At 38.7% G+C, this 13,104-nt stretch overlaps 1 protein-coding gene across 4 annotated transcripts in view; it reads left to right on the top strand.

The window, feature by feature from the left end:
• LOC134210632 (UDP-N-acetylglucosamine--peptide N-acetylglucosaminyltransferase 110 kDa subunit) overlaps nucleotides 1-13,104 on the top strand; it is a 113,162-nt gene that overhangs the window by 43,238 nt on the left and 56,820 nt on the right. For all 4 annotated transcript variants that reach the window (XM_062686778.1, XM_062686777.1, XM_062686780.1 and 1 more), the window contains one exon: nucleotides 1,318-1,514. In XM_062686778.1, the coding sequence (XP_062542762.1) occupies nucleotides 1,318-1,514 (197 nt within the window). The remainder of the gene's footprint in view (nucleotides 1-1,317; nucleotides 1,515-13,104) is intronic.

The raw sequence follows: 13,104 nt of genomic DNA, 5'->3' as shown, positions 1-13,104 counted from the left end.
GCAAAAATGATTAGATTCTGAATAGCTCCTCTCCCCTTCCCTTTTTTCGCTTTACCGTGGATTTCCGGGAAATTCCAATTGACCATCACGTTTTTCCTAATTTTGATTTCCTTTGAACACCTTCGCAATCAGCAAACTTTCACTTTCCAAGCACATAAAATAGGCTTCCTCTGCTGCCTGCCTGTTTGACATGCCGATTCCAGAAGTTTTCATCCAGCGAACATTTTTCGTCACCCTCCGATGCATCGACCGGTGTTGCTGCTCCATTCATCCTGAAACAGATTAAATTTTCACCTAGATTCATATTTTAGTTTGAGATTTTATTTATCGGATGCATTCATAAATTTATTGCTGTTTGAAACCTTTTCGAAACCAAGTCCGTTTGCTGCCGCGCACCATACATCTAATGCGTCGTCGTCCTCCCGGAAGTTCCACAACAATATGCAACCTCGAACTTAGGAGAAACGTTAAAGAATTTTTCTTATCTTGCACCACATGCAAGAAAATGACGAAGTTTTAGCCATCAGTAGACATCATCCCTGTCGGCAGCAGTGCTCGAGAAACGGTTTTCCTTTACGGTAGATTTTTTCTAGGATTTATTTACAAACTTTGTATGAGAAGCCTTTCTGATGAAAAAGCGCTTTCGACCAAGGACATAAGCTGTTACATGATGCCGCTGCTAATCAAATATCCAGTGGAATTGTTTTCCTTACTTCTTTCCCTGTGATATAACGGGAAATTGACTGTTCACTGCTTGGGAACGGTAATATACTATGATGAAGATTCGTGGAACTGTAATTATCCCAAAATAAGATGAACTACAATTATCCTTCCATCATTGAACAAATATTTTTCCGTCCCATTAATTTAGACGAAAACATGAACCACAGTGGCTAATTCCCTTTGCAGATGATAGATCCAGTCGAGCAAGCAGTGATTAATTGCGATTTGTTTGTTTCCACAGTTGCGAAGTTTTCGATTTTTTTTTCTCTTTGATCTCGTCGATTGATAGCCTTTTTTCCTGGTGATTAAATCCAATAAATCGTTTCCATTTTTTCATTTGATTTCATTTTGCATCGTGCCCAGCCACCGTCATCAATTTTACTAATAAATGTTTTTTCTCTCTTTCCCCTTTTTTCTTTCCTCCTCCCAAAATAATGTTCCTCATTTGTTACGATCAATCGTTACTTTTTTCCTCAATCCCGGTACAATCACGTAAATTTCATTGCACGAAAATTTGTTTTACTTGAACGTTTCTAAACAAATGGCGATTTGTTAAACGAAACTAAAACACACACAAAAAAACAAAACCTCTAGGCATGCTACCTGAAGGCGATCGAAACCAGGCCGGACTTCGCGGTGGCCTGGAGCAACCTGGGCTGCGTGTTCAACGCCCAGGGCGAGATATGGCTGGCGATCCACCACTTCGAGAAGGCGGTCGCCCTGGATCCGAACTTTTTGGACGCCTACATCAACCTGGGCAATGTGCTGAAGGAGGCGCGGATCTTCGATCGGTGAGTACTCAGAAAAAATAATTTTGACAAACACACATTTCGATGACAATGTTACTGCCAGCTGTGGGAGTGGGAAGCACAATTTATCTGATTGAAGCCATCTCCGGATCGGAAATCCTACGCCTTTGCTAACTGGAGACAAATGCTGCAATCAAATGAGCAGAGTTTTCCTGCTGGAGACATATTTGAATTCCAAGACGTACAAAAATTGTACGTGTAACACAAACTATTTCCCTAAAAATCATCAGTCTCAACGTGATTCCATGTTGGTTACGTAGGGACGTTTCTTGCTTCGGAAAAGCTGTTTTTTCGTTCATATTCATATTTCAATAAACAATCGTATTTTTTATGAATACGAAATGTAAATAATATAGGTATGCAATGTGTCGCAAAAAGAGAAAGTGGTTAGCCCCAAATCGATATCTGTGGTAATGGATGAAAGCGATGCTATTTTCATACAATATTCAAGGCTTGTACCAAACACGAATTTGTGCGAATTGCTTAATGCTATATAATACCAACAATCTATTAGATAAAGAATTGTTACATCGGGAACGTTTGCAAATATCCAAGACAAAACTACAAGAGACAGCCCTATGATTGGCTGTATAAACTGTAGACGTAGAATACGAACCTACTATAAGATTTATGGACGAATCTAATAGATCATCCAACGTGTTCGTCCCTTCAATTGATTGGAAGCATTTAATTCTTACAACCTCGACCAAACCGCGAGTCTTTCTGTTCCCTAAAACTAACGTCATTGTATGCGAATCATGAAACAACGATTTCGGCTCCGTAACGCTTCACAGCAAATGAAAATTTCAAAAATTCGATAGATTAAAAAAATCGATTCTTACGTAAATTTCTAATCGATCGGTAGAAAAAATAAATTAAAAATCGGTTGCAAAATAAACGACTAAAGCTACTAAAGTATTATATCATTTTTTCGTGACGCGCTCATTTTTTAAAATTTTGATGTGTAGGGGAAAACAGTGCAAAACGCACTGGCTCAAGAAAATGGCCTGGCTCTAAAATGACCATTCGATTTTGGCAACAAAACCATTAAATTCTGACAATATATTTTTGACCCTTCCTTCGGAAGTGTCTATAATTTCACTTTGTATGCGTTACGCAGGTGTGTTACGTATTGATCTATCAAGAAATCTCGTGAATTATTAAATAAAATGTATGGTATTTTAAACAAATACACTTTCACATTGAAAATATAATTATAACAAATAATATAACATGGAATTATGCCTATTTTTCTGATTTGTTTCAAAAGAAACAAATGATTTTAATTTAGGAACATATAGAAGCATGTACAAAAAATCTTCTCAGGAAAGCAAAACGTAAAAATTGAAAGGATTTCTCAAAATTTCTTCAATGGAAGCTAGATAGCAAATGTGAGCATGTTTTGAGACACTAATAGATCACTTGTATGTATGTATGTGTGCGTATGTGTGCAAATTCTGAAATTTACTACCATTAAAATCTCGCTCATTTTTAAGGTATTGAACAAGTTTAGTTTTACCAAATTAGGCATCCATAAGGCGAAATATATGTTATTATTGAACGCTATTGAGTTTCGCTCAGATCAATGACTGATTTAGTTAGTTCTGGATTAATTAATATCGAGGTCTCTGGAAATTACGAGTACAATATATTAAACCACCGTTACGATAGTTACTAACCATGTCACAATAGTTATTCAATCCGACGAGCGCCTTATAGATAGGCAAGCGGTAGCTGAAGCACAGTAAGTTATCATTCGTTAAGTTGTCATTCAACCCATGACATCCGCCTTTGGGTAGGCAATTATTTTGTCAGCTTCACGGTAAATCACCGTGGGAAGCTGAGTAGTTTTATCTCGGTTTAAATACTGGAGTCTGGAAAAATTCTTTATAACTAAAGCCCCAAACGCAATACAACGGAACGGCGACGGAAACGGAAAATTTGACAGTTAGCCTATATATTTTCTGTCAAATTTGCTGTTTCCGTCACCGTTCCGTTGTATTGCGTTTGGGGCTTAAGGAAGGGTCAAAATCTCACTGTAGGTGGATTAATCTGGGTTTTTTTTAATCTTTTTGTATTTTTGACATTGCTTCTAATAATCTCATAATCCTCGTAGAAAAACTAGTTAGATCTTAAAAACTGCTTAAAAAAATTCGTGAAGAAAATCACGTCAAACAAAATTTGCGTGATAAACGCTTAGATTCCAAAATCCGCGTTAAAAAGTGTCACAACATGTGAAGAAATGTAAAGCATCATGAGACCATAAAAACCATTCGATTTTGGCAACATAAACGAAGCGAACGTGTTGCAAAAATCGAATGGGGTCTGCATTACCATTACAATTCTCACGGGTAAAAATCCGTTCCCGGAAATGAGAAAATAATTCATGGTTTCATGAATCCAACGTGTTTTCATGTTATGAAAATAAACCATGAATATAAATCATGATTTCATGATTTATTTTCGCGTAACGCAACCAATGCGTTACGATTTGGTTGTTGAGGTCGAAAAATAAAAAAAAGTTCAACAGGGGTTTTGAACTCGAGTACACCGAGTGAGAGTCTGGCGTGCTACCTTTCAGCCGTTCTCACTTCTTGCGAAAGGAGTGTTCGAAGTATAACCGGTTATGCATTTTGTCGACTGTTGAAGATTGCGCAGTATCATGAATAATGTTCCTGAAATCATGAATTATAATCATGATTTCATGAACTGGCATGATTCATGATTTCATGACTTTTTATTCATGATTGTGGGTATGCATTTGTTTCCGTGATATATTAGTTATTCATTATAGAGCTGCAATGGAAAAAAATGAGTAAAATCCCATCGTTTTCCCTTAAATTCAACGATTTGCGATTCTTCCTGCAATCTGCTAAGATAAACAAACAACCATTCGATAGATATATTCTACTGCAAAACATTCAGACTTAAAAGTATGTCTCTGACTGGCTTCTGGATCCGTACTACGGATCCTGCCGATCCGTATTCGGTGTTATCTTAGTGGTGTTTGGGTTTTCTGCCTTCTTTTCCTGTGCTGACTAGTTTCAAGAACAAAAGAAGGATTTTCGGAAAAATATTTCAAAGGTATATTAGAAAATACTTTATTACCTATTATGTTGGTAATTAATTTACAACTCATTCTCTACATTCATTTCAGAGACTTCCAAAGTGTATTACTTTCAGGATGTATTGGCTGCGTTTGTATTAGATTAGATTAGAAAATCAAATGCCCTTGACAAATGGTGTTTTAAATTTAATTTATTCCCTGCTAAAACCGAGTACCGACAATTCGTCAAAATTTACAAATGTGAATAATGCAGCATATTTAGATTAGCTTGTTCCATAATCGAAATCTATTTTCGTTATAGAGCAATTGGCTTCTCATGAATTTTAAAATTACCAATCGACCGGCAACCAATCGGTCTCCACACTCCGCTTTGAACTGTTCTTGCTCTCTGCACTCTGCATCCGTTCGATTGAGTTTGACTTCACGAAACATCTGCAATGGTGTTGATCATAAATGCAGAAATACGGATGCACCAATTCCATATCTTATTTTAACGAATTTAGCGAACGAATCAACAATTAATTGGCATAATTATTTAGTTCATTTTATTTGCCAAATGCAGAACTGTTACAATAGTCGCGAATTTCGCGATTTGCGCGTCTTTTCGCGAATTTCACGGATTTACTCTTCCAGTCGCAGCAATCGCGGTTCCGTCAAACATTGTCGTATGGTTGTTGGTTTAAGTGGACACTTAAGTCCAGCCAGTCCGTCGAATTGTCAGAACGATCATATTTAATTTCTGGATTACCGAAATGCCGAGAGCTTAGAACTTTTGCGGCGCTAATTGCGGAATTATAATTACGACTAATTATACGGAAGGATGCGGCAGGCATGAAGCATGTTTTTTTTTATAGAAGTGCGAGCGGAGGGCAATATTTGTGATGGTATAAATCTCACGACCTTCCTTCTGCCAAACTCTCGTATGAAGGGGGAAAGGGACCACCAAATCGATACTTTCACCTCTAACTCTATCATGAACATGTACGTCTAAGTTCGGAAGATGATATTAGCATTTCCGATATCATTATAAATCGTTTAACTTCACGTAGAACCGGAGACGAGCCAGTCTAGGACTGAATGTCCCCTTAATAAAGATTAGAAAAAAAAACTTCACTTGTACTAACCCTGGTGGGGGCATCCATCAATGTAGCTGTTGTTGGTCGACGGTAGGGGAAGAGGCAGGAATTGCTCCGAATGTTCCTCCAAGATTTCCTCCGGAAGTTCCTCCGGCAGTTCCTTCAGAAGTTCCTCCAGGAATAGCTCCGCAAGATCCTCCAGCGATTCTTCCGAAAGTTCCTCCAGCGATTCTTCCGCAAGCTCCTCCAGCGATTCTTCCGAAAGTTCCTCCAGGAGTTCCTTCGAACTTCCTCCAGGAGCTCCTCCGGAAGTTCCTCCAGTAGCTCCTCCGGAAGTTCCTGCAGAAGTTCCTCCAGGAATTCCTCCGGGTGTTCATCCGGAAATTCCTCCGAGTGTTCCTCTAGGAATTCCTCCGGATGTTCTTCTAGGAATTTCTCCGAAAGTTCCTCCAGGAATTCCTCCGAAAGTTCCTCCAGGATTTCCTACCGGAAGTTCATCCAGGAATTCTTCCGGTAGTTCCTCCAGGAATTCCTCCGAAAGTTCCTCCAGCAATTCCTCCGGAAGTTCTTCCAGGAATTCCTCCGGAAGTTCCTCCAGGAATTCTACCAGGAATTTCTCCGGAAGTGCCACTAGGATTTCTTGCGGTAGTTCCTACAAAAAAATTTCAGGAATTCGTTCAGCAGTACCTATGTGAATGCTTCATGATGTTTGCTCTGGAAATCCCCGAGAAGTCTTGTTACTTCTTAAATAATTACTCATAGAATTTCTCCTGAAATTGTCTCTGGAGTTCCTCTAAAAAAACTCTTCCAAGAACACTTCATAAATTACTTCGCAAACTCCTCAGATATTTCTTCTGAATTCTGAAATTCACATGGAATTTTACTAAACCCACCTCCCGGTATTTTTTCCGGAAAATCTTGGTCTAGAAAATCTTATGCGCATTGCTCTGGGAATTCTTCCAGAAATTCCCGGAAAGTCGTTTACAAATAAATTATTCTGGAAATAAGTTCTCCGGAAATTTAATTTTTCCGAAAAATTTTCTAAGAACTCCTTCCCAAATTTCTCCTTGAATTCCGGGCAATTTCCACGAAAACTTCTTCAGAATTTTTCCAAGATTTCGCCCAGAAAACCTTACAGGATGTTTCCGGGAAATTCTCCGAAAAATCTCCCTCTTTTTCTTCAGAGACTTCTTTAGCAATGTCCAAAAAAACCTACGAGAATATTCGCGAAAATTCCTTCAAGAACTCTTCCAGAAATATCTCCATATGTTTTCCTGGAAATTTCTCTAGAAAATTCCTCGAGGAACTGCTTCGGGAAATTCCTCTTTCAAGAAGAATTCACGACGGATTTTTTTTTGGAATATCCAAAGGAATTCAAAAAAGATTTAAATGAGCAATGCATGAAGTATTTCTCGAAGAAATTCGCAATTGAATTCTTGGTTTGAAACTCATCAGAATTTTTTATATAAATTGTTGAACGTATTTCGTGTGGATTTCCCGAGAAAGGAATTTACGAAGGAATTTCCAAAAGAGTTTCTGTAGAAATTTTAAATGTAGACATATTAGTTCATAAAGAATTTCTAAAAAAGATTGTCCAGTTTCCAAACAATTTTTGAATGAAATTCTGAAACATTTTCAGACGGAAATATTCTAGTACGTACTGCCGAAGAAGTTCTAAGAGCAATTCCTTGATTTCCTGAAGAACAATTTCCCTTATTTGCTGAGTATATAAATTTCAGGTGGGGCCTCATGATATACGAATGCGAAAATGGTAACCTGGCTTAGAAACCTCGCAGTTAATAACTGTGAAAGTGCTTAATAAATAAGCTGCGAGGCGGCTCTGTCCCAGTGTGGGAACGTAATGCCAATAAGAAGAAGAAGAAGATAAATGTCAGGTGCCTTTTGCTTGAACAAATATTGTTTTGTATGACCGAGCATACGTGGTGTGGACAATGCAGGCTGAATAAGGTACCTTTTTAGCTGAATAAGCCTATTTTTAATGAATTAATGTCTTCATCAACTTTCTATTTTGTTAGGTCTACACTTTATTGGAATTGAGAATAAATGCTGCATGATTGTGAAGAAGATAATTGTCATATGAACTTGGCTGAAAATATGTATTTCCGACAGGAGCTAGATAAATGTGTGGTCAATTTTCATATGGCGGCGCGCCGATTCTCTTTTGATGACGGCGGCGGCATGAGAAAATCGTCGGCGGCGGCGCACAGGTCTAATTGCTACTCCACTTTTATCAGCCAATCATCAAAGATCCATGAAATTTAGTAAATGCCGCAATAACATTTCGGAGCTGAAGTTTGTAATTGACTGATGGCACTTTAAATTTAAATGCACTGAACTGTTTTACGTAGTTTATGCCACAGGATCGTGTTATTTATGAGCGAATATTACAATTACAATGCATTATTGCTTATTCATTCTTTTCATTTTTACCTAAATTCAACGATTTGTGAATTATTCACCTTACCCGTAAGATTGTCGTTCAATCCATTAAGAGAAAACAAACCACCATGCGTTTACCATTATTTTACATGCAATTGAGTCATTTCACAACATCCAGGCCCAAGGTTTTGTCCCAGGCCTATTTTTAAAACTTATTTTAAATGTGTTAGAAAGTCATAAAAACCCATTTTGCATCTACACGTTGAAATGGTTCGATACTTTCGTTTTTGTTGGTGAAAACATCGAAAAAGTTTAAGGAGCGCACTTTGGAATGTTCCCCCCCCTACACTTTTCCTTCGACCGCGGTCTTTGTTCTGGTTTTATTGTTCTACTTTTTGTGCGAATGACCGCACACAAGTAGAGCGCAAGAACCATCCAACTGGGTTTGTAAAGAATTGAAATTTTCAAGGATTTAGCATTGATAACACGACAGTAAATTTGTATTCGCGATGCTCATGTGTTGCATTTGTAATTTTCGACCTCTTAAATCGACTGGTCACTGGCGTTTGTTGTTTGATTGGGAAAATTCCGAGATTATTTGGACACAAATTAGGCAGAGGATCATCGCTTCAACGGCGTTGAAGTCACTTGCATGTTTGCATGATTGCATGTTCAGATAAGTTAAAATACTAAGTTATTACGATAATCAGTTATAACGATATCTGAATGTCTCATGATTGTTTTTCAGGCAAAAATAGGCCTCCCAGGGGAAACGATAGGTAGGGATTTTGAAAACTGTTCAGCAGCATATAAGCATAAAGCATATGGAGACGCATGGTACATTTGTGCGATGGTTCATCTTGTAACTAAACTTTCACCGCAAATTTTATCTCATTATTTTTATTGAATAAATAAACAAGTGTGCAAGCATTTCTATGGAACTTGTATTATGGGAAACCTGAGCCTAATTGCATGTTGGGAAGTACATGTTCTTCGTTAACATGTCGTATACTGCGATCTAGATTTCAAACAGCAGGCTCCCGGGCGTCTTCTAAGCAATTTGCACAATTCTTTCACGGTTGTCTAGTCCACCTCATTTAGTTTCCTGCAGTTTGCTAGTCTGTTATGTTTCTATAGGGGTTCTATTTTTTTTTTTGCTAGATCGGCTGGAGTACGAAAGCTGTCATTTAAAATGTAGAATATTTCGATTTACCAAATTCAATATGAGAAGAAGAACTTCAAAACGGAAATCAACCCAGCTTGTCCCTGCAAGCCCTTAAAGCCCTTGCGTATTTATTTGTTTGATACAGATGTTCTAGTTTCTCCATATTGTTCTTTCTGGATTTCATATCAATTGGTCTACCAGGTCAACTCCGCCTGATATCAAACCAAAATCAACCCAAGCATGATCATACCTAGCGCCCTTGCCTATTATATGCCGTTCAAGTTAGTTTAATGCACATGTTTTAGGATTTCCAAATTATTCTGGAGTTCATATCATTTGGTCTAGCAGGTAAGCTACGCCTGGTAACCAATCGGAATCAATCCAGAATGTCCACCCAAGTCTCGTGAGCCCTTGCGTGTTATGTGCAGTCCAAATTAGTTTGATACTGACGTTGTAGTTCTCCAAATTATAATCAATAGTTTCAATGGTCTTGAAAAAATGCTGGACAGTTTCCGAGTCGATTGATAAGGAAATTCACCATAAGATGAAGGAGCTATTAGCGTTTGAAATCTCATCTATTTTCGTGACGGTTCCGAGACGGTTTGGAAATTTTCGTTTTACACCCTGCCTCCGAGCCTTTCTCCTTAGAAGTAGTTTACATCAAAATTGAGCTGCTCTAGGACAAACTTTACAAAATGACTTTTACCACCTGCGGTCATTGGTGAGTAAGAATTAGCTCTAAGATCACCATCAGAAAGGTTTTAGAAAAAAAAATGGACTGCTCTAGGGCGAATTTTCCAAAATGGCCATTTTTACGGTCGTTCTGGATTTTTCTAAAGGCCGTCTGGTGGCCACCTGTTATCATATCTGGATAAGAACGGCAAATTATCTCTATGATCACCGTCAGAAACGGTTTAGAAACAAAATACCATTTTTACGATCGTTCTGGATTCTTCGGAAGGCCGTCTGGTGGTCACCTGCGGTAATTACTGAGTAAGAACTGTGAATTAACTCTAAGATCACCGTCGGTTTAGAGAACATTGCGCTGCTCTAGGTCGAACTGTACAAAATGACAATTTCTTTGGACGTTATGGGGGTTCCGGAAGGCTCTCTGGTTGCCACCTGCGGTCATAGATGAGTGAGAACTTGCTAACTTTTCATTCCGTAATTTTGCATTATCTATAAAGCAAATTTCGGTGTTATGCTATCGTAGTTTTTGCTTTTATGGAAATATTCGAGAATCTGATTACAAAAATAGCATCGTGTTCTCGGAAATTGCAGGGCATGCAAGGGAAATGATTCTTGTCATATTGTGTTTGGCTCAGGGATTGAATACTAAAGAGAAAGAGCAAGTCTCTCACTTATCATCTCTGTATACGATATGTAGCATACCGCGAGAAACTTTTTTCGCAAGCTGTCATGATAGAGAACTGATTCGGGATGCTATACCCCATGATAAATTTCTTTTAGAAAGCTCAAAATGCGGGAAGCACTGGCTCTGATGATGCATTTCTACTTGTTCTACACATCTGTGCAGTAACCAACACGAAAGGAGCGAAAACAAAGCGAGAATGACCATTTTTCTGTGGGGGCTGCCTATCCGATTTTGTTTTTTCGCACTTGTATACAAGTTTGATAAATTTGTTATCATGACTTGTTATGATTCGGAACAGTTTTTGCCTCTCTTTTATCGTTGTTCGTTATCTATTGAGAGCGATTTCTGCAAACCCTGGTTTGGCTTCTGATAAACTGCCGCTAACCGCAAGTCAGACTTATCTGGATATGACATCCATATACAGATAAGTCTGACTTGCGGTTAGCGGCAGTAAAGGCTTGTGGCGAGGTGCGTTTGCCAGTAACAAACTCTGTTGATGACAAAAAGTAGGCATTGCTCGAATATTGATTCCCTGTTGGTCACTTTTCCTTGTGCACATGAGCCTTTTATTTAGTTATATATACCCGAGCCTTCTATCGAATCACTTTTGATTTCTTCCCAGTCGATAAAGAACTAATTTTGTGAGGAATACATGGTGGTTTGGTGCAAATTGGTCAACTGATGGAAAAGATATCTCACTTTTAGTGAATGTGTTGTACTTTTTACAACAGTGCTAATCCCGGAAGGTTCAGTTAAAAACATTGTAAGTCCTACACTGCCGTCATACACATATTTGTCCCATGTTTGCTGGGATTTCCTATGTACATGGGACAGTTATGCGTAGAACGGCAGTACACAGGCTTGCCAAAAACTCCTCGTCGAGTAGAAAATGAGCAAGAGCAAGAGTTTTTTTTTGAGGAGCAGAAATAAGCATCAAAACTCACAACATTGCGCAACATTAAACCCGCACGCTTAAAATCAATAACACAGAGATGTGTTTGCATCACACAAAACGGACCTAATGCGGAACATCCCCTAGATGAGCGACAGTTACACAGGCACAAAAATGCCTCGTACGGTCGTGATAACGGTCCTTTTCAACATGTTAACGTTTGTACAGATTCCTTGTTTCATGAGGAACCAAATACTGTTGAAAATATTGAAATCCAAGCTTCAATAAAACCACACGAGCTATTTTTGTGGCTGTGTAACTATCGCTCATCTAGGGGATGTTCCGCATTAGGTCCGTTTTGTGTGATGCAAACACATCTCTGTGTTATTGATTTTAAGCGTGCGAGCTTGTGCGCCGCAAAACAAGAGCGAGTCTATCTGTTCATCTTTTTCTTGTGGTGCGTCACTCACTTACACTCACACTCAAAACAGCTTCCAAGATTTTTTTCACATACAAAGCGTCGCTCCGGAGGCTCAATGAGTGCTCTTTCGCCCGACGCCTCACTCACATGTGTTTTCATTTTGCTTTTCCTCACTCTGTTTTTTAGGTTTTTTATACCTCTGCTTTTTTACGCTTTCAATCAATTTTGAGGATGCGAAGGCAGCACTTTGCCGATATTGATTTATTTGACTCTAGCGTGAGGAGTTTTGTCAAGCCTGGACTCCTACATGGTTCATTTAAACCAGACGAGAAATCTTGAATGCCAAAGGCAACTGGAATGTGTTAATTAATGTGTTAACTAAAAATGTATCATAGCAAATAAGGATGATAGTGTTAATCAAACACGGAACACCTAGTCTAAGAGATGAATACATGTAATAGATTAGTAGTTAAAAAAATAAGTAAAAACAAAACTATTTCCATTCTGCGAACAAATCTATCAGCGATGCTTCACGGTTCGTTATTTTCACCATGCATGGCTGACGTTTCAAGCTAAGCCTTGAACATACTATACACACAGTGCATATGGTTTTAAAACGCTTTCCGTGCATTCAATTTTCATAGACATCATACGAATATCAAGAAAATCAAAAACGTTACCTTTTCAAACGAACGAACAGGAGATTACCCAAACTACATTCCCTATATGCTTTGCCAGAACCAGGCGAACAGTTGCTCTCCCTGAACCCATTCGGGATGCTCTTTACCGCCACACGCTAGCTTGTGTAATCGTAGTCCCACTTCCAGGAATAATCTTGTCAAATTTCAAGTGGGTGACTACCACCGGGCCGGGAGCAATGCAACACGAGGGCGGGAAACCATGGTCACCAACGACGGTTACGTCGACGGAGAAGAAGAGATTACATTTATCTTTTCATTCCGTTCTGCGACTCTGTTATTATAGTGAATCTTTTCAATCCCGTTTCTGTCAGTTCAGTGGGAAACCTTTGTGTATGATAAGATGGAGTAAACTTGACGGATGATTTGTACCGGCCTTCGCAAGCCCCCCACTGGGTAAGCACGACAAATTCTCCCGTCGTCATTTTTGAAGAAGATACACTTTTCGTTTCGATCAGAGTTAGGCACCGTTAACGCT

The sequence above is a fragment of the Armigeres subalbatus genome, chromosome 2 (assembly GCF_024139115.2).
Source record: "Armigeres subalbatus isolate Guangzhou_Male chromosome 2, GZ_Asu_2, whole genome shotgun sequence".
Taxonomy (NCBI): Eukaryota; Metazoa; Arthropoda; class Insecta; order Diptera; family Culicidae; genus Armigeres; species Armigeres subalbatus.
This window is presented reverse-complemented; position numbering and strand designations above follow the sequence as displayed.